At 67.2% G+C, this 24,753-nt stretch overlaps 1 protein-coding gene across 8 annotated transcripts in view; it reads right to left on the reverse strand.

Annotated features, from left to right (window-relative positions):
- Positions 1-24,753, reverse strand: part of DNMT3A (DNA methyltransferase 3 alpha) — a 49,934-nt gene that overhangs the window by 13,721 nt on the left and 11,460 nt on the right. For 3 of the 8 annotated variants that reach the window (XM_030036975.2, XM_041128768.1, XM_041128765.1), the window contains 4 exons: positions 23,589-23,693; positions 9,946-10,285; positions 5,093-5,139; positions 4,200-4,346 (listed from right to left, as the gene is read on the reverse strand). In XM_030036975.2, the coding sequence (XP_029892835.1) occupies positions 4,200-4,346; positions 5,093-5,139; positions 9,946-10,285; positions 23,589-23,693 (639 nt within the window). Of the gene's footprint in view, positions 1-4,199; positions 4,347-5,092; positions 5,140-9,945; positions 10,286-17,707; positions 18,986-23,588; positions 23,694-24,753 lie in introns of those variants that run through there. The other 5 variants (XM_041128763.1, XM_041128762.1, XM_041128766.1 and 2 more) reach the window with 4 other exon arrangements.

Consider the following 24,753-nt stretch of genomic DNA (forward strand, 5'->3'; position numbering starts at 1 on the left):
GGCAGGGTCAGCGCCTGGTGGGACCCCCGGATGGGAGGCTGGGCACCGAGCTGCTCAGGGGCTCGGGCAGGGTGCTGCGGGGTGCTGGCTCGAGCCCTTCTGCAGCACCCAGGGCGCAGGACCGAGCTGCTGGGTGCTGGGGTTGCCCTCCCGACATGGTGGGGTGTTTTAGGGAGGGAGTTTTTCACCGATGCCAAGCAGAGCAAGGTGCCCAGCTGGGAGCCGCAGTCGCAGCCCCGGGCTGTGGTGGGACGTGCTTGGGGTGTCCGGCACCCCAGGACGGACCCTGCCAGCACCCCGACAGGCGCTGCTGCCCCCGCTGCCCTCCCTGCCAGCCCTGGGGCAGGGGGGGGTCCCCGGGCAGGCGGTATCCTGCAGAGCGGTGGCTCCTGAGCTCTGGGACCCCTTTGTGTTGCAGAGTAGAGAGACAAAGGGGTGGATGGCTGTCACCCCCAGGCATGGGGCTGCCCCCCAGGTGGGAGGGCTGTGGGGCTGGGAGGGGGGATGGCGGCAGAGCCCTCCTGCCCCGCGAACCCCCCATCCTGCCCAAGGGGTGCCGGGGCCTACGGGACGGTACCTTGGCCAAACCATCTCGCCCAAGGCAGCCCCCTTGGGACCCCAAGGGACCCCAAACACCAGCAGGTGAGCAGCACCGGCCCCTCGGCATCACAGTGGGGTGTCGCAGCCCACGGGCGCCCTGTCCCCTCCAGGACCTCTCGGCCATGCCAGAGCAACAAAGCTGCTTTGGGGACCTGGAATAAAATGATCTGGACACCAATCACCCCTGGCCAGAGGAGATTCCTGCTGGTGGGGGTGCTTCTGCTTTGTCCTCGGGGAGAGGCAAGAGCCAGGCGAGAGGCAGGAAATCTCCCATCCACCGGTCGTTAAAGCAGAGATAAGCTGGATCTCCAGGGGATGGGCACATCCAGACAATCAACCCAACGACCAGCTCTCCTGCCCTCGGGCCACAGGCAGCTCTGCCCAGCCCCTGCCCCGTTCCTGTTCCTGCCCTACCTCCAGCCCCATTCCCTGCCCCATCCCCATCCTCATCCCCACCCCACCTCCATCCCCTGCTCCATCCTCATCCCCACCCCCATCTCCATCCCCATTCCCTGTCCTTGCCCCTGCTCCATCCTTGTCCCCACCCCCACCCTCATCTCCATCCCCACCCTCATCTCCATCCCCATTCCCTGTCCTTGCCCCATCCCCATCTTCATCTTCATCCCATCCCCATCTCCATCCACTGTCCCTGCCCCATCCCATCCTGGTCCTCATCTCCATCTCCACCTCCATCCTCATCTCCATTTCCATCTGTCCCTGCGCCATCCCCATCCCATTCCCATCTCTATCTTCATCCCATCTCCATCCTCTGCCCCTGCCCCATCCCCATCCCTGCCCCACGGCTGGCACAGGGTTGGGGGTGCACAGCCAACACCAGGGCCCAGCTGAGGGTGTCCCAGCAGGGACAGGCAAGGGCCAGCACCCGGACCTGTACGTTACTCCTCCGGCTGCAGCCCTGGGGCTGGTGAGTGGCAGTGACCAGAGGCTGTGGGGGGTGAGGAAGAGGAGGGAAGGCTGGAGGGGGCCAGGCCGCCCCTGTCCCCGCTGCAGCAGGGCTGGTGACCCCAGCCAAGCTGCTGGGACCTTGTCAGGCAGCCTCTGCCCCCCCCCCCAAACAGCACTGGCGTGCTGGTGCATGGGCGGTGGGTGTCCCTGCCGTGGGGGGCACAGGTCTGTGCTTGCCACATGGTGGGGGAAGCCCTGGCACCGTCCGGGGATGAGGAGCAGCCATGCCTGGCCGATGGGATGCCACCAGCCTGCTACACTCGCTAAAAATACACCCCAGAGGTGACTGATTACAGGTTTGGGGACCTCCGCAGAGGAAATAGCCGGTGCTGAAGGGCTCCAGTTTGGCGAGATGAGGCAGGGCTGGCGCCGGCACCAGGCAGGTTTGCCGGGCATGGGGGGCCGTGCTGTGGGGGCCCCTTCCTGGGAAGGGGTTCTGTCCCCCAGCCCTCTGGGTCCTCTGCACCTCCAAAGGAGCAAACCCCTTTGGGACACGGCCAGTGCTGTATGGGAGCACGGCCAGCACTGCGTCCGGCACGGGAACCTCACCGGAGCAGGGGGCAAGGTCAAGGCTCCCCACTGCAACAGAGGCACATGGGCTGTGGGTGGCATGTCCCGTCCCCCGTCCCCGGGGACTTCATTGCTGACACCACCAGCAAGTGACAATTGGTGCTGGGTGTGCAGCTCGCAGGCGGTTGTCAGCCGAGATCGGGGGCAAAAGGCCGATCCAGCCCAAAAACGTTTCAGGCTTTCTCCCCGTAATGAAAAGAAAACACTTATTCTTATTAGAAAAATAAAAGAATTAAACGCGGCTAAATTCAGCATTGTTTGAGAATGAGAGACTCCTCAAAAGAAGTATTTTGATTTTTTTAGCATTTTTTCCCAATTATTTTTGGCTGACGAGCGATTCTGGCTGACCTGAATCTGCATTTGTTTTGGCGAGTGAACCATGTGTTGGAAAATTGTTACTCGGCGGCTGCAACCACCAACCTCCCCGGCTGTGCCGAGCTGTGGTTTGCCCCGCATGCTTGGCACGACACGGCATGGCCAGCAGCTGCCTGCACTGGCCGGCACGCAGTGCGGGCAGGGGTGGGGGGTTGTGAGGCCGGGCACCGCCGGGGCAGCCACCGCCGGCCCACGGCCAGAGCCCATGGCGCAGGGGTCCGTCCGTGGCACCGCCGGCAGCAGCTGCAGTGCTGCTGGTGGCCAGAGCGCGGCTGCACCGGGGCTGCAAACGCCTGCATCGCTGGTGCCCCCCACGCCGGGCAGGGGCAGCAAACCATGACCATGACCACGCGTTTGGCAAACCCGCCTCCACGCACGCAGCCCACCTGCGCCCGGGGGTGCCCACCCCGGCCGGGACACCCCCCAGGACACCCGCCGGCTCCACCAGCCCACCCTGTGCCTGGCTAAACCTCGGCCCGCGGGCAGCAGCCGCACGCAGACCCTGGGCGCAGCCGTGATCCGCCCCCCATCCCTGGCTGCCAGCCCCTCCCGGGGCGGCGGGACCCCCTGTGCCCATGCCGACCACCCCGGGAGGAGCCGATCCACGAAATCCACTGGCACAGCCACCCTGGCCGTGCCAGCCGTGCCCTGTGCCCTACGGGGATGGCCTGGCCGTGCCAGCCATGCCCTGTGGGACGCTCCGGCCGTGCCAGCCTCCCCCTGCCCCTGCGCGGTGCCAGCATGACGGCGCTCGGCAGCGCGGGGCTATAAATAGTGCCGGGGGGGCGGCGGTGGCGCGAGGGGACCTGTTGCCAGGGAGACTCGCTGGCATCGGGGGACGACGCAGAGAACAGGGCGAGGCGGGAGCGGTGGGGACGCCGGTGGGGACGGGACCACCGGGGCGCCCGCAGAGCCCCTGCCCCACAGGACCCCCCCGAGCGGCTGTCGGCACCGCGGCCTGCCCGCAGCCCTGCGCCTGCGCCGCGGCCGGGGCTCCCGCCGCCCCCCCAGCCTCCCGCCGCTGCCCTCGGCTTGGCCGATTTCGGCTGCGTCACGGCGCGCGCTGGTTCCCCGGGAAACCGACAGGAACGGCACATCCCGGCACATCCCTCGGCGCACGCCGCGGAAGGGCCCCACGCTGCCCGCGCCGGCAGGCCCCCTGCACTGGTGGCTGTGCACACTGGGCCCCTGGCCCCCGGCTTATGGTGGCCCCCGGCTTATGGTGGTCCCCGGCTTATGGTGGCCCCCGGCGGGGGGCACAGGCACGAGAAGTGAAGCTGCCCGCCATGGCGCAAATACCGGGTGCAGGCAGGGCAGCGCCACTGCCACCGCGGTCCCATGGGGAGTGCCCGCTCCACTGCCAGCCTCACGGCACAAGCCAGGGTGCCCTGCGGGTGGGGGCTGCCCGTCTACGCCCCCACCCTGTGCTGACCACCCCTCACGCAGCCGGTCACCCTGGCGCTGCCCGCGACCGGCAGAGCGCTCTGCGCGTGCCATTTTGCCGGAGCTCTGCCTGCTGTCATTAGCGATGCTGCAATTAGCTGTGGGAGCCTTGGAGACAGCTAGACACCATGGGGCTTGGGGTGCTCGAACCAGGCAGCACCGCGCAGCCCGCCCTGCCCTGGCATCACCACCACGCTGCGGTGTCCCCCCCTCCCTGCCCACTCCAGCGGCGTCCAGCTCCTTACCTCCCTCTTCCAACGGGCCAGCCACTCGTCCCGCTTCCTCTTGCTGATGTAGTAGGGGTCCCCAGCCTGGAAGGTGTGCCGCTGCATGGGCCGCTGCCGCAGGCTCGACTCCCAGCCCAGCCCGCCACGCAGCCGCCCGCGGGAGCCCTGCCGCCGGAGGAAGAGAGAGGAGGCTGAAGGCCCCGGCTCCAGCGCTGCCGCGGGCACCAGGAACGGCAGCGTGGTGGGAGCCGTGCCCCGGGACAGGCAGGGCTCTTGGGGGCAGAGGGGAGGACGGGGGACAGAGCGGAGCTACTTGGGGTGGGGGCTGGAGGTGGGCACCCTGCTTGTGCATGCTGGGACTGGCCGGGGCAGACGGGCACGGGGGACACTGCCTGCGTGGTGCACACACGCGTGCACACGCATACATGCTCTGGCCCACATCCGCACCAGGACTGGGCATCATGCCGTGGCTGGCTGCACCTCGGCGGGCGCTGTCGGCACCGTTGCGGGCATGGATCCGCCCCAGGCTGACATGCTCTGCCTGGGCACCTGGGGGAGGCGTGGGTCAGCCCGGGCAAGCGCTGTCCTGTGGGCAGGTGGGCTGGATGGAGGGGGGTTCACCGGCCTGGCCACGGCTCGGTGCCGTCTGGTCCCCAGCACAGAAGCAAGTGCTGCCCGGTACCCGACTGTGTCGGGGTGCAGGGTCTTTTTTTTTTTTTGACCCCCGTCCCGCTGGGGACCCCCCCCCCTTGCAGCTCCCCCATGGCTGCTGGCACCGAGGGACCGGAGGGTGCTGGTTCCCATGGGCACGGGGAGCACCGTGCTGGCCGGTGGGCTGCAGGGCCGTACCCGTCTCCTGCAGGTGCCTCAGTGCAGCCCCCAGCGGGGACCTGGCCCCGGGACATACTTGCCTCCATTTTCAGGGTGTCGAAGTTGTTTTCTTCCTTCTCTTCCTTGCCTGCACACAGAACAGAGAGGAGCCATCAGCTGGGGGGATCAGCTCGGTGCTATGGGGCAGGGCACCCAGGCCCCCGCAGGGGAGAAGGGAGCCCACCTGGGACCCCCCAGCCCAGCTGGGGGCCGGCTCTGGGCCGGGGAAGGGCACCCATCGCCGCCGTGTGAGGCCTGGGCCATGCTCCCCGGGGGACGCCGGCTGCCGGGATGTGAGCTGGCTGCTTCTGCGCCCCCTCCCTGCACCCCGGCTGGGGGGTCTGGGGGGTCCGGGGGAGCAGCCCCCACTGGGGCCGGAGCAGGCAGGGGAAGCACGCGGAGCCCCGCTGGCTTCCTGTGCTATCGGCACATCTCGCACGCTGCAGGTACGCGCCGAGCCGCTGCCAGGAAAGTGGATAAAAATAACACCGACCGTTTCTGGGGTTGCAAACCTCCGCGCACCCTGAGCTGCTGGGGGCTGGGGCCAAGTGGGGGCAGCCGGGCCAGAGCGTGGGGTGTGCCGGCGGGCACATGCGGGGGCACCCACCGCCCGTGCCTCCTCACGGGCACCGCCGGGGCCGGTGGGTCCCTGTGCCAGGAAGGGGACCTCCGTCCTGGGCGCCGGCATCCCTCCGCGCTTTGCCCTGGCTACTGGGCGCTGCTGGCCGGCCCGGCACAGACCTGGGCTGCGGGGGAGGGGCTCGGCTGGGACCCCCGGTGCCCCCTTGCCGGCTGAACATGCGCCCTGTTTTGCTGCAACGTCCCCCAGGTCCTGGGGCTGTGCCGCAGCCACGGCCCCCCCGGACGCCCACCCAGCCCCACGTTGACACCCAGACAGTCCCTCGCAGCCAGCACGTGGGGACCAGACCCCTCCACGGCAGCCAGCCCCCACCCCAGAAGCAGCGAGGCCCGAGCAGGAGAGTGGCCGAGAGCCCTGCTCTGAGTGCGGGCGGACAGCGAGGGACACTGGGGGACACTGGGGGACACATGCTTTCTGGCTCCATACTGAGGGTAGGACTGCGTGCATGCCCTGGGGGTGCCTGGGCAACCTGTCCTCCTGGTCCTGCCCACAGGCACCGGGATCTCAGGTGGGGAAACTGAGGCACAGGAGAGGGGACCTGGCCTGTTCTGAGATGCTCGTCCCCTCTGTCACTGGGTCCAGCAACCCAGGCACTGGGACTGGCCAAACTGGGGGCACTGGCCAAACTGGGGACAAGCAGCCGGTGTCCCCCCACCCCTCTGCCGCCCTGCTTGCTGCGCGGCTGGGGGGCGCAGAGCCCAGCGCCGGGCCGTAACCTGTGCCAGGGCTGCCGCAGCACCTTCCTGCGAGAGGCTGCAGTGGCCCCGCTATCCCACACCTGCCTGGCATGGATGCGGCTCGGCAAAGACCCCAGCCTTAGCTCCTGCCCGTCCCAGCACCCCGCAGCAGTGCCATGCCCCATGCTCTCTGCCAGCCCGCTGCACCGACGGGCCAGGATGCAGTTACCGACTGACGGCAGGATCCTGCCCAAGACCTTCCCCCACCGGGGATTTCGGCAGGGATGGGACCTGGGGGGACAGCGAAGGGGTGCAGAGCTGATGGGGTGGCTGGTAAGTCATGCCTGGGCAGCGCTGGAAGAGCAGGTCGTGGGCCCCATGCCAAGTCAGAGGGGCAGCGTGAGGTGAAAAGCCAGCGTGGGAGGAGGAGGAAGCAGCGAGGGAGGCAGGAGTGCTGGATGAGGGGGTGAAGGATGCTCGGGAGAGCCCTCTGGCCAGCTGGGCACGAGGCAGCAGGAGCTGAAGGACCAAGAAGCAGAGGAGAATCTGGCAGGAGCCAAGCCTGTCGCTGGAAGGTGACAATGCTGCTGCCAACCTCAGTGCAGACATGGCTGAAGTGCTGGAAATGGCGTCTAGGGAAGGGAGCAAGCTCCCGGTGGCTGTCACGGCTCCCCCAGACAGTCTCTGGGTACCCCTGGGTACCACTTTGACTCTGTCACCCGGGCACTTGCCCGAGGCCGGTGGAGGAGCCTTGGAGCAGCACCGGACACTGGCTGTGTTTGCAGGAAAGCACCAGAGAAGAAGGGAGGGCAGGGAAGAGCCTCTGAATGATCAGAAAGCACCTGCCTGGCAGGAATACAGGCAGCTGCCGCTCTCCCCGTGCGGTGAGAAGAGCAGAAGGAGGATGAGCACCATGCACAAGGGCCCCGCGGGCAGGTCACGCTGTGGGAGGATGGGCTCTGTAACGCCGAGGGGAAAGGGCTGAACACCAGCCTGAGGCTGGAAGGTGAAGCCTGACCTGCTCACGGCACCCACATTCATGGTACCCACGTTCATGCACCGTGCTCATGGCACCGTGCTCATGTTCGCGCCAGTGCCTGCTGCTGATGGCCTCTGAATGCAGAGCTCTGCCGCGCATGGGAGCCGGTAGCAGGGCACCCCAAGGGCTGTCTTCTCCCCACTCCACACCGGTCCCGCTGTCAGGGCATGCTGCGCTGACCCACCCTGGCTCAGCCCATCTGGTCCAGCTCCCCTCGGCCGCCACAGCCAGCCTGGCACTGGGGCTGCACCATGACCCACGTCTGACCACGGCATGCCCAGCCCAGCAAGCTCTCCCGACTGTCTGTACCGCGCTGCCAGCTATGGCTTCTCTGCTCCCTCAGCTGCCTGCTCTGTGCCTCGTGACTGCAGCAGCATCTGCATCGCTTGTCTCCATCCCCAGCCCTGCCACATCCATCTCCATCCAAGCCCTGCCTCATCCATCTCCATCCCAGCCCTGCCTCTCCCTGCCTTTCCTTGCTTGTCTCCATCCCTGGGCCAGCATGGCCAGCAGTAGGTCTCTGTGCTGATCTGGGTCGAGAAGCCCCTGAGAGCCAGAGCCTGACCCCCAACTCGTTCTTACCCCGTTTCTGCTCTGCAATGCCCCACAGTGCCAGTGCTGTGACACCCCAGCTCCGTGCCCCCTCTGCTGCCAGCTGTCTGTGCCCCGCTGTGGGGAAAGCACAGCCCCCCGTCATGGCTGGTCCAAGCTGCCCCATCCCACCGCCCGGCACCTCCTGGCCAAGAGGGACAGTGGCAGCGGGGCCACAGGCCAGTGTGTGCCCGGGGGGGCAGCTGGGGCCAGTGCTGGGCTCCCCCACGGCCCGTGCCGGAGCCAGGCATCCCTCTCCGGCTGCAGAGAGCGGAGCTGCTCCTGCCTGTGAGCAGCTGCAGGCAGGGAAGGTGCCGGGGAGGTGGGGGAAAGCCTGTTCCCGGTGAGCGGCAGCTCTGCCAGGGCCAGGAGCCAGCAACAGACACTGCGCAGCCCCAAGGAGCCTGGTCCCCGCGGGGGCCCTGGCAGGCAGCACACCAGTGTGCCGAGCCCACGGCACCGTGGCACCTCGACCCTGCCCAGACAGGAGCACGGGCACGGCTGGGCAGCACGTGGGGCCGGCATGAGCCAGGGAGCGGGTGCTCCATGTCCGCAATGCTGAGGTCTGCAGGGGAGCCGTGGGTCTTGCAGCAGGCAGGGGAGGGCAGGGCTGGGAGCCCTCCCCAAGCTGCACACACAGACCTGCACCCACACTCACGGACATAACACACCCACGGACTGGTGGGGGCCGGGCCCCACTGGGGTCCCCCCGTCCAGCCCCCCCGCCCCGGCCGGGCCACCCGGAGCCGCTGCCCAGGACCACGACCGGAGTCTCCAGGGACAGAGACCCCCCCCCACCGCCCTGGGCAGCCTGTGCCCGTGTCACCCTCACACTGAGGAGTGTGTCCCGGGGGGCCGGAGGGACCCTCCCAGGGTCCGGTTTGTGCCTGTTGCCTCTGGTCATGATACTGGGCACCACTGGAAGAGCCTGGCTCCGTCCTCTCTGCACCCTCCCTGCAGGTATTTGTAGGCATGGATTCAATCCCCCTGAGCCTGCTTTGCTCCAGGCTGAGCAGTCCCAGTCCCTCAGCCTTTCCCCATAGCAGAGTTGCTCCAGTCCTTCAGCATCGTGGTGGCCCCTCGCTGGACCCTCTCCCAGTCTGTCCATGTCCCTCTTGTACTGGGGAGCCCAGCACTGGACCCAGGACTCCCAGGGTGGCCTCCTCAACCAGTGGGCAACTCTCCTAATGCAGCCCAGGACGCCTTCATTGCATAAGGACCCACTGCGACCTCGTGCTCGGCTTGGTGTCCACTGGGACCCCCAGGGCCTTCTCTGCCGAGCTGCTCTCCAGCCTGGTCAGTCCCCAGCACATGCTGCTGCCTGGTGCTGATCCTCAGCGCGGCGCTGAGCCCACTGCCTCGCATGCTCTGCGCAATGCCCAGAGCAGCACCGGCACCCACAGCTGGCACCTCCTTGGCACCACGTCAGGGTGGCCCCAGGACCGCACCATGCACGCACCTACTGCTCTGCCCCCGGCACATGCAGGGCTGCCATGCGAAGCGGCACAAGCACCGGCGGCGGCAGGCACGCTCTGGGGCAGGCTCGCATGCAGGCAGGGGCATGCCTGCTCCATGGGGCACCTGCACTGGCTGCGCTGTCAGGACGAGGACCGACCTCCCCTCCTGCCTGCCCTGGTCCTGCTGGCAGGAGCGGAGCCTGGCAGAAAGGGCGGCGGGACGGGACGAGCATGCGAGGGCAGCCCCCCGCTCTGATCTGCTGCCCCCACCCCAAATCCCGCCTGGCACAGAGGGGCTCAGCCCCTCCTCCTCCTCCTCCAGCAGCGTTACCCAGCCCGGGAGCCGCCGCAGCCCAGACCCCTCGTGGGGACGGCATGCCGGGCAGGGCGGTGGGGGCCAGGGGTCCCCGGAGAGGCGCAGCGGGCGCCGGTGGGACTGCGGGCAGAGCCGCAGCCCCGTAGTGGGGAGCCCTCAACGCTAAGGTCTTACTTTTCTCTGCGGCCTCCAGGAGTTTCCTCCTCCCGCGTTTCTTCTGGGGGTCGGAAGGGGCCAGCTCACCCTCATCGGCCGGGGCGTCCAGGCCCTCCTTGGGGGTGCAGCGGCCGTTCTCCAGTGCCCGGCCCGTCTCGCCGTCCGGCAGGCTCTCCGTCTCGTCCTCCTCGGGGCGCCCGCCCTTAGGGCTCGTGCCGCCCTCCTCTGCGCCCTTCCACTGGGCACCGTCCCCCTCCACGTCCCCGTTGGGCAGCGGCTCGGCGGGGCTGGCCTCTGGGCAGGGCGGGGGGCACTTGGGGACGGCTGCGATGTCTTTGGGGGTGTCACTGCTTTCCACCTGCCGAGAAGGAGAGGGAAAGGAGCTGCGATGGGCGCTGGCGGGGGGGCATGGCCCCGCTCGCGCCCCCAGCCCGCACCCCACCACGGCACCACTGGCCACCACCACCGGACCCCACGGCAGGAGCCCCTGCACCACCTCAGGGTGGCCAGGACCATCCAGTCCCCATCCCTGTCCCCCTGCCCTCACCCTACTTCCTCACTGCAGACCATCACAGCACAAAGGGTATCTCCAGGACCACAGCCCATACCCCCAGAGTCGCGGCTCCACGACCCAGTGACAACCTGGGGACAAATGCGCATTACGCCAAAAAAGGCCAAGTTTCACCTCCTGCACCTCAGGCATGCCACCCTGCCACTGCCTGCAAGGTGCCCCAGGGTGAGACGGGGCTACAATGGCACCCTCAGGCCCAGGACATGTGGCCATGGAACCCTCAGGACATGGACATGCTGTCATGACACCATGAGGACCACTACACAATGCCGTAGCACCCACAGAACCAGGATATATAGAAGTGACATCATCTGGAACAGGACACACTGCTGTGTCACCCTCAGGACCAGGACACGCTGCAGTGACACCCTCAGGACAAGGACACATGGCCATGACATATTCAGGACCAGAACGCAATGCCACAGCACACTTAGGACAGAGACACATGGATGTGACATCGTCAGTACCAGGACACACTGCCATGACACCACCAGGACAATGACATACTGCCGTGACACACTCAGGACCAGGACACGCTGCCATGGCACCTTCAGGTCCAGGATACAAAGCCATGACACCCTCAGGACCAGCACAAGTGGTCATGACACCTTCAGGACCAGGACATGGTGCTGCAACACCTTCAGGACCAGGACACACAGACCTGATACTCCCAGTACCAGGACATGCTGTCATGAAACCCTCAGGACCAGGACATGGTGCCATGGTACCCCCAGGACTGCTGCCATGGCACCCTCAGGAGCAGCTCACGTTGCAATGACACCCTCAGGTCCAGGACATGCTGCATGGACACCCTCGGGACTAGGACATAGTGCCACGGAACCCTTAGGATCAGGAAAAACTGCCATAGCATCCTCAGGACCTGGACACAACACCACGGCACTCTCAGTACCAGGACACATGGCCATGACACCCTCAGGACCAGGACACAATGGCATGGCACCCTCATGACGAGGACACACAGCCATGGCACCTTCAGGACGAGGACACACTGCCATGACACCCCCAAAACCAGGACATAGAGCCATGGCCTCCTCAGGACCGGGGCACACAGCCACAGCACCCTCAGGACCAAGATACACCACCATGACACCCTGAGGACCAGGACACCGTGCCATGCCACACAATCAGGCAGCAGACTCAAACTAACCAATGACATATTCCTTTCAATACTTAAAGGGGCCTTCTAAGAAAGGTGGAGACAGACTTTTTAGCAGGGCCTGTAGCGAGAGGACAAGAGGTAATGGTTTTAAACTGAAAGAGGGTAGGGTTAGGTCAGACATGAGGAGGAAATATTTTACACTGAGGGTGGTGAGACACTGGAGCAGGTTACCCAGAGAGGTGGTCGATGCCCCATCCTTGGATCCATTCAAGCTCAGGCTGGACGGGGCTCTGAGCGACCTGATCTGGTTGAAGATGTCCCTGCTCATGGCAGAGGGTTGGACTGGATGAGTTTTAAAGGTCTCTTCCCACCCAAATCATTCTACGATTCTATGATAGTGCACACCATGTAATGTCACAATCAGCAATAAAATGGGAGTGGAGGGGGTCTGGGTAAGTCAGACATCTGATGTTGAGGAACTGGCTGGGCATCGCTCTACCCATAGGTGGTTAGTGATGGCCTTTCCGTCCCTTGGTTTGTTGTTTTCTTTCCCTCTTCTGCCACTTCTCCTTCTATTAAATAATCCTCATCTTGACTGAGACATTTGCTTGCTTTTACTCTTCCTTTCCTCTTCCCCCATCCCACTGGCGGCAGGGACGGGGGGGAGGGTAGTGAGTGAATGGCTGTGTGGTGCTTAGCTGCCTGCCGGGTTTAACCCACGAGACACCCTCACCAGGACCCACGGCACCCTCAGGACCAGGACACACGGACATGACACCCTCAGGACCAAGACAAATGGAAGTGATACCATGAGGACCAGGACACAATGCCATGGTACCCTCGCGTCCAAGAAAAAAGGAGGTGACACCATGAGGACCCAAACATGGAGCCATGGCACACTCAGGATCAGGATAGACTGTGTGGCAGCTTCAGGTCCAGGACAAGTGGTCAAGACACCCTCAGGACAAAGACACATTGCAATGACATCCTCAGGACCAGGACACAATGCCATGGCACCCTCAGGACCAGGATGCAATATCATGACACACTTAGGAGCAGGACACGCTGCCACAGCACCTTCAAGACTAAGACACACCTCCACGGCACCCACAGGAGCAGGACACATGGACATGACACCCTCAGGACCAGGACAATCTGTCAAGGACTGTCAGGACTAGGACACACTCCCATGACACTCTCAGGACCAGGACACGGAGCCATGGCATCCTCAGGACCTGAACACACTACCAGGACATCCTTAGGATCAGGAAAAGCTGCCATAGCACTCGCAGAACCTGGACGCATGGACATCATAGAATCATAGCATCATAGAAAGGTTTGGGTTGGAAGGGATCTTTGAGTAGTCCAACCCCCCCCTGCCATGGGCAGAGACACCTTCCACTAGACCAGGTTGCTCAAAGCCCCATCCAACCTGGCCTTGAATACTTCCATTGATAAGGCATCCACAACTGTTCCAGGCAACCTGCTCCAGTGACTCGCCACCCTCACCACAAAACATTTCCTCCTCATGCCAAACTTAACCCTACCCTCTTTCAGTTTAAAACCATTGCCCCTTGTCCTGTCACTACAGGCCCTGGTAAAAAGTCTTTCTCCATCTTTCTAATAAGCCCCCTTTATATATTGAAAGGCTGCAATAAGGTCTCCCCAGAAGAGGGGACACAACAGCATGGCACCCTCAGGACAAGGACACAAGAATGTGACGCCACGAGGACCTGGATACACTGCCATGATGCCCTCAGGACCAGGACACAGTGACATTGTACCCTCAGGAGCAGGACACGGTGCCATGACATCCTCAGGACAAGGACCTGTTGCCATGACATCCTCAGGACCAGGACACAACACCATGGCACTCCACTCTCAGTACCAGGACACATGGCCATGACACCCTCAGGATCAGGACACAATGGCATGGCACCCTCATGACAAGGACACACAGCCATGGCACCTTCAAGACGAGGACACACTGCCATGACACCCCCAAAACCAGGACATAGAGCCATGGCCTCCTCAGGACCGGGGCATACAGCCACAGCACCCTCAGGACCAAGATACACCACCATGACACCCTGAGGACCAGGACACAGCATCATGTCACCCTCAGGAACAGGACACAACGCCTTGAAACCCTCAGGAGCTGGGCATGCTGTCATGATGCCCTCAGGACAAGGACACACAGCCACAACATCCTTAGGATAAGGAAAACAAAACCATGGCACCCTCAGTACCAGGACACATTGCCACAGCACCCTCAAAATCAAGACACAATGCCATGACACCCTCAGGACTAGGACACGGTGCCATGAGATCCTCAGGAGCAGGACACAATGCCATGACAACCTCAGGATGACAACGCATGGCAATGACACCCTGAGGAGCAGTATATACTGCTATGACACCTTCAGGAGAAGGATGCAATGCCATGACACTTTCATGGTCAGGATTAATGGCCATGAAACCATCAGGACCAGGACACATGGATATGACATGCTGAGGACCAGGAAATACTGCCGTGGCACCTTCAGGACCAGGACACAATGCCATGACATCCTCAGGACCAGGACACACCACTATGTCACCCTGAGGACCAGGATATTCCACCATGGCACCCGCAGGACCAGGACAAAATGCCATGGCAACTTCAGGACCACAACACTCTACCATGGCAATCTTAGGACAAGGACACGCTTCCATGGCACCCTCAGGAGCAGGTCATGTTACAGTAACACCCTCAAGACCATGACACAATGACATGGCATCCTGAGGACCCGGACAGAGGGACATGACACCCACAGGAGCAGGACAGAAGTAGGCAACACCATGAGGACCTGGACACACTGCCATGGCAACTTCAGGACCAGAACACGCTGCCATGACACCCTAAGGAATAGGACGCACTACCATGACATCCTGTGGACCAGGACACAAAGCCATGACACCCTTAGGAAACAGAAGACACATCCATGGCATCCTCAGGACCAAGACACAAGGATGTGATACCAAGAGGACCTGGACACAATGCTGGGGCACCTTCAGGACCAGGACAAACTGCCAGGACACCCTGAGGACCAAGACAAAACGGAAGTGACACCATGAGAACCAGGATATAGAGCCATGACACTCACAGGACCAGAATACAAGGCCATGGCGCCCTCAGGACCAGAATACAAGGCCATGGCGCCCTCAGGACCAGAACACAATGCATGGCAGCTTCAGGTCCAGGAGAAGTGGTCAAGACACCCTCAGGACCAAGACGCACCTCCATGGCACACTCAGGACCAGGACTCGCTGCCATGACACCCTGAGGAGCAGGTCATATTGCAATGAACGCCCTCAGGGCCAGGACACAACACCACGGCACCCTCAGGACCAAGACACAAGGACATGACACGATGAGGACCTGTATACGCTGCCTTGACACCTTCAGAACCTGGACAAACGGCCATGAAACCTTCAGGACCAGGACATACCGCCACGACACTCTTAGGACCAGGACACAATGCCACGTCACCCTCAGGACCAAGAAAAATGGAGGTGACACCATGAGGACCCAGATACACTGCCATGACACCTTCAGGACCCAGACGAACGACCATGAAACCCTGAGGACCAGGACACATCACCATGAAGCCCTCAGGACCAGGACACAACGCCACAACACCTACAGCAGCACGAGACATGGCCATACACCCTCAGGACTGGAACATGGTGCCATGGTACCCTCAGGACAAGGACACGCTGGGATGTCACCCAGCTGCCCCAGTCCCCATGTCGGTGAGGACACCCCCAGCGCAGAGCAGACACTGGAGCTGCCCGTCCTGCCCGGCTCGCTTGTGCTGCAACGCTGCGGTGCGGGGCCAGCGTTGGGACCCCCTCCCTCCTGCCCGTCCCCATCGGCAGCGGGAACATTGACCAGCTGGTGTGTGCACGCGCGCGCGCTTGTGCAAGACAGGTGGACTCAGGGCCCACGATGGCCGTGCACGTGTGCGCGTGACAGGCAGAGCCAGCCACTGCGGCATGCGCTTGTGACAGGAAGGGACAGGGCGCGTGACAACCATGTGCGTGCGTGTACAAAGCAGCAGGGACAGCCCGTGACGGGTGCTCGTGGGTGGTCGTACGCGTGTGTGTGTGCCCAACAGGCAGAGCTGGGGACCACGACCTGCGTGCGTGTGCGTACAGGTGACAGGCAGAGCTGGGCCCTCTGACAACCCCATGTGCAGATGCGTGTGCAAACGTGACACATGCAAATGCGGCCCATGGTGAGTGTGAGAGTGGGAAAGAGTGTGACAGGCACAGCCGGAGCCCGTGACACACATGTGCGTGTGTCAGATGGGCAACGCCAACACTCGCAGGCGGGTGTGCGTATGCGACAGGCGGTGCCGACGTGTGCGACAGGCGGGTGCGCGTGTGTGACAGGCGGTGCCGGTGCCCGCAGGAAACGTGCAGCCGGCCCCGGCTCGCGAGTGCAGCGACAGAGCGGCGAGCGTGCGCGAGCGTGAGACACGGGGGAGGACCGTCTGCGCCGGCACGCCGGGCCCGAGCGCGTGCCCGCGTGACAGACGGCGCCGACGTGAGCGCAGGAGACGGCACTGCCGAGCGCGCAAGCAAGGCCGCTTGGCTGGGGATGGCATCACTGGTCCCTCGCCATGGTGCCAGCCCCGGGGCAGCCACACGGCACGGCATGCCGTGGCACGGCACGGGCTGGTGGCCGCAGGAGCGGGAGCGGGAGCAGAGTCAGAGCGAGAGGAGCAGCCCCGGCCCGGCGGTTTCCGTGGCGAAGGAGAGTGAAAGTGCTGCTGCGTCACTGCAACAGCCGGGTGCGCGGCGCAGCCGCGGCAGGGTGGGCTCTGCCTCCGCCGCTCGCCCGGGCCCCGGTTGGCCCCGCTGCCGCCGTGCTGGGGAGCGCTCGGTTCCCCTCCCGGCTGTGCAGCCGGGGGGCACAGGCTCACCCCATGCTGGTGCATGGGGGGCCCCATCCCTGGGGCTAGGCCCTCGCCAGCACAGCCCAGCAGAGCCGTACCGGCACCAGCACCGCTCCTCCCTGGAGACCCCGTACGCCGCCCACGGGCGTGGGGTGCCTGTGCCGTGGGGTGTCTCACCCCTGCTCCCCCAGCACCGGTGGCTGAACACCCTAAGGACAGACACCCGCTGCCGCTGCCTCCCGGTGCTGCCGGGGCCAGGAGCTGAGGTGCCGCTTCCTGTGCCCCGTGCTCGCCTCCGCAAGCTTGTACATCCCTGAGCCCCGTGCTCGCCTCCGTGAGCTTGTGCATCCAGTGTCCCTTGCTCACTTCCACAAGCTTGCGCACCCCTGAGCCCTGGGCTCGCCTCCCTCTCCCTGTCCCTGCGCCGACCCACAGCAAGGGCTCTGCAAGAAGCCGGGAGCGCTGAGGGCTTTGCAGGATCCCAAGGATCTGCATCCCAGGGATCGCGGAGAGGCCCCGGGTTTGCTCCCAGCCCAGCCGTGCCCAATGCCGCCTGCCATCCTGCCGGGGCTGGAGCAGGGCCCCCCCGTCTCTGCGGCAGCAATGCCAGGAAACGCGGCCACGCTGCGGAGGCAGGCAGCCCACCAGCACCTTTCCTGCACCGCCGCTCACCCCCACCTCTGCCTCGGCCCTCCCAGCTCCCCGTGGCGCAGGAGGGCCGGGGTGCCGGGGGCTGGCGCGGTGCCGGGGTGGCATGGAGGGGAGCCAGCTGCAGGGACGCTCCTGTCTGTCCCCAGCAAACTACATGTCCCAGGATGCACCGTACGGTGGCAGGGTGCCAGGGAGCAAATGCCGAGCTGCCAGCCAGGCTTGAAGTGAGCCGGGGTGCTCGCGGTGCTGCCGGGGTGCCCGCCGTGCTGCCCACCCTCCCCTGCCCCAGCAACCGCTGCGAAGGGGACCGGGGAGGGGACACCGAGGTGTGAGGCAGGAGCTTGGGGGGGGGGCGGCAGGTGGCGGAGGCGGCTTTGCTTTCCAGGGCTCCCTGGATTCACGTCGCCGCCGGCCGCTCCCCCGCGGGGTGCAGGAGCCCCCTCCCCAGGCGCGCCCGGCAGGCAGTGGGGGGGGCGGGGTGCGTGTGACGCTTACCATGGTGCATCCCCTCCGGCTGGCGCGCAGACCCCCGTCCGGCTGCCGCTCGCCCTTGCGCAGGCGCCTCCTCCCCGCGCTGGCGGCCGCGTCCCCGCGGCGGCAGGCGCTTCCTGCTCGGCCTGGCCGCCCCGGCTCGCTGGCAGAGTCACTTCCTCCGCTCGCTTGCTCGCTCGCCGGCCCAAGCCCCGGTGTGTGGGGGGCCGGGGGCCGTCGTGCCGAGGGGCCACGAGCGGAGCCGGGAAGGAGGGGACGCGCCGCTCCGCAACCCGCAGCGGGGAAGGGGCTGGCGAGGCAGGAGGGGTGTTGGGGGCTGGGGGGGAACCCTCGCAGGGCGTCTGGCAGCACCGGCGGGGAGCCACCGCCACGCCAGCGCAATGCCTGGCTGCCCACGGGGACGCAGGAAAGCGCTCCCAAATGCCCTCCCGCTGTGCCGGGCTCGCACCGCGCAGCCCCCGGCCGCGGCGCCGGCTGGAGCCAGGCTGGCCCCGCTCCCACCCGGGGACAGTGCGGTGGTGTCGCTCGCGCCGGCGATGTGCACGCGCCAGGGCGGGGGGCCACGGCACACCCACACGCCGGGGACAGGCGAACCACCACCGCCAGTCCCAGGGGTGTCCGGCAGCCTCTCCCTGTGCCGGACGGCCTACCGACTGCGGCAGGCGGCAAAGCCCGGTTCCTGGGGAGGGCACGGCTCAACTGAGCAGACACCGTTGCCATCGGGAGGGTGGAAGTGTCGTGCCAGGCCGCCGCGCGGGAGCTCCCGGCCGCAAGCGAGGGCGTGCGCGGGGTGACGGAGGCTGAAGGACAAACCTTGGCGTGCCTGGCCGACGGACACCGCAGCCCCGGGAGGCCTGGACACCGACCGCGGTAGTGGGACGGGCTGCAGGGACGCCACGGTGTGCCTGGATGTGGCCCTGGAGCAGCGGAGGGAGCTGGCACCGTCGGCGAGATGGATGCCGGAGAGCAAAGTCCCCGGCTGGCGGAGGGGAGGGAGCCGCCAGCGCCGCTGTGCCTGTGCCTGGGCCTCGCACTGGCTCTGGAAGTGATTGTGCGGCGCACGCTCCGCCTGCGTCCCACCGTGCCCGTGCACCGCCAGCACCCCAACCGCCCCAGCCGGCCGGGGGCCTCAGGGACGGGGCAGCCCGGAGCAAAGGGGAGGGAGACAGACAGACAAACTGAAGCGGGGCTCATGGGCTGCACCCCAGCGCTGCACCCTGGAGCTCCCTGCCAGGGGCTGTAGCCGGAGGGACAGGCGGGGGTCCATCCCACGTCCCTCATGGGAACGGGCCGGAGGTCTCTGTCCCCACAGCAGGCTCCATGGCGAGTGTGAGGGGACCTGCTTCCTGCTGCATACCCCCGCCCCGTCCCCTGCCTGCCAGCATCTGCTGCCCTCCCTCGGGGTCCCCGGCTCCCTCCCGTCCCCCCAAGGCGGTGCCGGGGCCGGGCTGCAGCTTGTGGTGGGGGCCCAGCCGCTCCCAGCCCCGCTCCAGCCTCCAGCCCAGGGCCGCATCCTGGACACCGTGCCGAAAACAATCGCAGGGGCTGCGTGGGCTTCCCGGGAGGAAACGGGAAGGCCAGCAATGTGCTCCGGATTAGGCGGCTGCGGGGGCTGGCGAGGCACGGCTGCGGGGGGCTCGGCCCATTCCCCCCGTCGGGACAGCGCCCGGGGCGCCACGCAGGCGCGGGGGTGGCAGAAGCACAGTGGCAAGCGCTCCCCTCGGGGCTGCGAGGCCACGGCACCAGCACCGGGGTTAACCATCACCGCTGGCCCTGCGGCCGGGGAGTACCACCCTGCCGGGACCACGCACCCTCCGCCGGGAGCCGTGCCGCCCCTTCCCCACGTAGGGCCGCGGCCGAGCGGAGCAGATGGAGGCTGACGTGCCGCGTGCCGCCCCGGCGCCGTGGCCCCGCTCCAGCCCCGCCCTTGGCAGCCCCTTCCCGCCAGCACGGCAGACCCCAGCCCACCGCGCTTTCAGGAAACAGGCGTCACCGTGCATCTGCCGTGGCACCCGCGTGGCCCCGGCTCCCTGCCCGCAGCGGGGGGCTCCCCAGGCCCTGCGGTGCTGCCGGACAATGCCAGGAAGCTGTGCTGGGCAGGCGGGTCCGTCCGCATCACAGTGGGACGGGGGGCACGTCGGAGGTTAACCCCGAGATGGGACAGGCACCGCGTCCCTTCGCACGACGGCCCGCCAGGACAGGGACACGCAGGCCACCTGGCGCCACGGCCGGCACGCCCTGGCACGGCACCCATCCAAAACCCGCCTCCCCGCACCCTCGTGCCTCCAGCCCCTCAACAGCCGCCCCAGCCAAACCTCGTGCCCCGGCTCCACCGCTGCCGCTGCTGCTTCCCTACCTGGGTCGGAACCGGACCCCGGCTCGCTGGGCCCCTCCGTGCCGCCGGCACGTCCCGGTGCTGCCACTCGGACACCGCCGCCGGGCCGGGGAGGCAGAGGGGAAGGGGAGGCCGGGACGCACCCTGCGGTCCTGCCCCTCCCCGGCCGCCCCGGCGCCCGTCCCCGTCCCCGGCGGCGGGTCTGCCTTCCTGCCCACCCACCCGCTTCCTCCACGCCGGCCGGGCCCTGGGAACAAGCGTTGCCTTTCTCCCGCTCCCCTCCCCTCCGCTGGGCTACCGCCAAGGACGCTGCTTTGCCGGGAGCCCGCCGGGCTGGACGGCCCCATGCCGGCCCCGCTGCCTCGCTCGCTGCCGGGGTGACACCAGTGGGGCCTCGGCCGCGGGGCGGGGGCTGGCCGCGCCGGAGATGCATGCTGAAGCTGGGGACCGGTCCCTGCAGAGGGACGGGGGACAGCCCCGATGCACCGCAGCCCGCGGGGAGCCTCGTGCCGACCCCAGTGCCGGAGCACCGGCGGCAGCTGCAAACCCGCAGGGCCTGGGGAGCTGCCAGGCGAGGGGACAGGGGATGGGGCAGCCCCTGGGCCGTGCCCCCTCTGCCAGGGGGAAGGTCTTGGGAGAGCCACTGCCATCCACGGTGCCATCCACAGCACCATCCACAGAGCCGCTGGTGTCCCACTGCTGAGCCCCTGCCGGGCCCAGCTGGGGCTGGGGGCACTGGTCGTGGAGGCACGGCATGGCATGGTTTGGCACGGCGTGGTTCAGCATGGCACGGCATGGCTCAACGTGGCATGGCGCACCACAGGACAGCACGGTATGGCCCGGCACGGCTCGGCACAGCTCAGAACGGTACGGCTCGGCGTGATACGGCACGGCTCACAGATACCGTGATACCTGTCCCTGCAGGGCCGTCCCCAGCCAGACCCCCTGGCTGCCCCCCTGGCAGGGTGGGGATCCGGGGAGGCCACCCGCCTCGGCCAACAGCACCACACCCCAGGCAAAATACCTCCGACACCTGGGAAAACAGAGGGGCCGGTTACCACCGCCAGGCAGGGCTCCCCCCACCCTGCCCGCTCTGCCCGGCAGCTGCTGGCTCCTGCCAGGGTCTGTCTCTGCCAATCTCCGTGGCCACTGCTCAGCACCGCTGCCCCTGGCTCCGGCGCAGGCAGGCCTGCCTGTACCAGGTGTCGGCAGCTCCTCCTCCCGCCTCCCTGCCAGCTCCTGCCTGTCCTCTGGACCCCGCTGAGCACCCTGCGGGGTCCTAGCCCTGATGGGGGTCTCGGGGCTGAGCTCCCCACCCCACGGACATGTTAGGAAGGGAAGGCAGCAGCAGCACGGGTCCTCGGCGCCCAGACCCCCTGCCAGTCCCACATCGAGCCCCCCCCATGCCGGCAAGCTCCATCCCCAAGCAGGGCTCATGTCCCTGCCCCAGGCACGGGCTGAGGTGGGTGCTCAGCACCCTCCTGCAACACATCTACCTGATGGGTCCCTGTGAGCAGGGTCCTGGGCACCGTCGGCCAGTCCCCAAGGAGCCAGCCCACTCGCTCAGGGTCCCCATGCCGCACACCGGCTCCCCTCCACCGCAGCCTGGTGCCCCCGGCCAGGGGCTGCTCCTGCAGCCGCTGGCACCGTGGCGCTTTCCAGCGGGGAGGATATTTTTAGCAGTTCGCACCCGGCCGGGGCTTTCCCCGGCCTCCTGGCAGTGCCCACGGGGCTGTGGGGCTTGCCAGCTCCACTTGCTTGGCAGCGGGAGCCACTGGCCGGCCGGCCGGGCCGGCGCCGTGCACGGGACAGGTGCGGCGCGCGGGAGCATGCAGCAAGCGCACACGGGACGGGCACCCGCCGCGAGCTGGCCGGCTCTTCTGCAGGAGGCACCGGAAGGTGCCTGGCATTGGGGCATCGCTGCCATCCATCCATCCTGCTCCGGACCCGCCGTACTGCGGGGGGGGGGGGGTGCTCCCGGGGCCGCCTGCTCTGGTGGCCAGAGACCTCCTGGTTCCCAGGCTCTGTCTGTTCCCGATGACTTTCCCCATTTGTTCCTGTGCCAGCATTGTTCTTCCATCGAAACGGCTCCCCCCGCCCCGGCACGTACCTCCCGCCCCGCCAGATTTACAGCCAGCTTTCGGAGCCCGGCTGCCTGCTCCCCTGCCGGCTCCCGGCCCTGCGCCCCATCGTGCCCCATCGCACCCCCGCCCGCCCCAGGCGATGCCGTCCCGGCTTCCCCAGCCCCGCTGCCACGACTGCACGGATCAGGACAGCCAGCACAGATCTGGACACGTCAAAGTGCAGGATTAACCCTTTCTGCAGCCGGAAACCTTTGCAAAAAGGTTTTGCAACCTTCTAGCAGCGAAGGCGCCCCGGCCCCGCTCGTCTCCCCACCAGGGAGCTCTGCCACGTCCCCTCCCGCAGAGCCAGGGGACGGGGACGCTGCCCAAGCCCCGCCTGCGCCTGGGACCAGGGTGACAATGTGCACCTTCCCTCCGGGGCTTCCGCATCAAAAGGAACCTCCGCTCCTCCTCTGAACACCAAATTCACGGTGGAACCAGCAGCCGGCGGCACGACATCCGGCCAGCTGACAGGGAGGAAGCCACCATGGCTCCTCAACCAGCACCATGACACGCCACAGCTGGAGGGGGCCAAGCCACCGCCTCCACGAGTGCCTCTCCCAGCCCTGGCTACCCTGTCCCGGTGCCCCACCAGAGCTGGCTGCTGCCCAAAGCCCTGAGCACCCCATCACCCCGCAGCACCCCTGCCGCGGGCACGGCGGCCTGTGAGCACCGCGGCGCTCTCCTGTGCCTGCCCCTCAGCCAGCGGCACCGCCGGGGCCCCGCGAGGTGCTCCCCGGGATGAGCCGTTTCAGCTGCTTTGGCGCACAGCAGGCTGCCAACCCGGCCAGGTGGGCTAGCGAGCCGGGAGCTTGCCGAGCCCTGCACGCTTAAGAGTGGGCATCGCCTGCGCGGCAGGAGCCGGGGAAGCTGGCGGGGGCTCGGCCCCCCGCGCTCGCATCCGCCTTGTTATTGCAGCTGCTGGCGCGAGCCCGGGAGCCGCGTATCATCGCCCGGGGAGGCTCCGCTCCCCGTACCCAGCCGGCCCCAGCAGCCGGAGGAGGACTGAGCAGCTTCGGGGCCGGGGGGTCACACGGGGGTGCCAGCCCCCCCCCCAGACAGAGAGCTAATGCACAGCAGGGCCTCGACCGAAGCTGCACCGAGCGGAACGCTGCTGCCACCAGGCACAGGAGGGGCTTGCCGGGGGCCGCGGGGAGGGGGCAGCACTGGGGGCCGGGGTGGGGAACGCTCCCCTCCTGCTGTTCCGCTGCCCTTGGGCTCTCCTCCCGGCCGGAGGCTGCTGGGGCCGTGAGCGAGCGGCCGCGTGCCCTGGCACGCAGGGGAGGCGGGCCGGCCCGCGGCACGCCGGGAGCCGTAGTCTCCCGCCAGCGCGGCACGTCCGCCGGGCGGCGGGGCGGGACGGCCCCGTGGGGGGATGCCCCGCCGCCCCCCACCTGGCCCCCGCGCCCGGCGCCCGCTGGCTCACCTGGGCATGCTTGCGCTTCCGCCCGGGCCGCCCGGCTTTCCTCATGGGCGTCCCCGGCTCCTGCTTCTCCTCCTTGCTCTGGTTCTCCTCGGGCTCCTCTTCCCCCTGCGAGCCGGAGACAGAGAGGACGGTTACGCCGCCAGCCCCGGGGCCGGGCAGCCCCGGGTCCTGGGCACGGCTCCACTCCCGCTCGGCGCTGGGATCGCCGACACCGTGGGTGCACCGCAGAGGGCCGTGCGTGGCCGAGCGCCTGGCCAGCAAGGCAGGAGCGCTGCCGGCATCACCAGGCCAGCGGCCCCCAGGGCACCAAGAGAAGGGCGATTACGGCTCCTGCCAGGGCTTGGGCCGCGGCGCGAGCTGCCGTGGGGCTGGGTGCCTTCACCGGGTGAGCCCTCCTGCACCATGGCCATGTGCGGCGGCCGGCTCGGGGGTACGTGCCTGCTCCCGCAACCCGCCGGAGCCCTGTGCGAGTGGGGCTGGGGGCTCCTGCACCGCAGCATGCGGAAAGGGCTGCGTGGGCCCCACAGTGTGGCACGGCGTGGCACGGCACGGCACGGCCGGCCTGCAAGGAGCCATGCGGCTCCCTGGGGAGGAGGGCAGGCAGCAGGAGCCAGGGTGCCCTCAGAGCAGGCAGGCAGCTGCCTGCTTCACGGTGCCGCCTCCAGCGCGGGCCCTTCGGGGGACCGCGCGCCCCTCTCCGCGCTCTACCCCGGAGCAGCTGCCAGCGCCCCGCCGCCCCGTCCCCCCCTCCCCGGCGCCGTGCCCCAGCCCCGGGTGCTGTCAGGGTGCACGCGCCGGCACGGGCGGCGGAGCAGGAACGAGGCCCCGGGAAATAAACCTGCTCCCCACGCTGGGGCCGCAGCAGCCGCCCGAGGACCACGGCGTGCCGGGGGCCCCCCTGTTCCCTGCTCGGGGGGCCCGCGCCCAGCGCCGCGGCACGGCAGGGGGATGTGCATGCGGGGCGAGGGCTGCGCCGGGTCCCCGGCGTGTCCCACGGCGGCGGTGGCGGCAGCGGGGCCGGTTTCACCTGAGCCCCAGAAGATCCCGGCGGTGGCAGCAGCCAAGGCAGGAAGAGGCCGCGGAGGGGGGAGCAGGGGAAGGAGGAGAGGCCGGCGGGGGGCTGGCGAGGGAGAGGCCGGGGAGGGGATGGGGCTGGCAGCCAGAC

The sequence above is a fragment of the Aquila chrysaetos genome, chromosome 15, assembly GCF_900496995.4.
Source record: "Aquila chrysaetos chrysaetos chromosome 15, bAquChr1.4, whole genome shotgun sequence".
Taxonomy (NCBI): Eukaryota; Metazoa; Chordata; class Aves; order Accipitriformes; family Accipitridae; genus Aquila; species Aquila chrysaetos.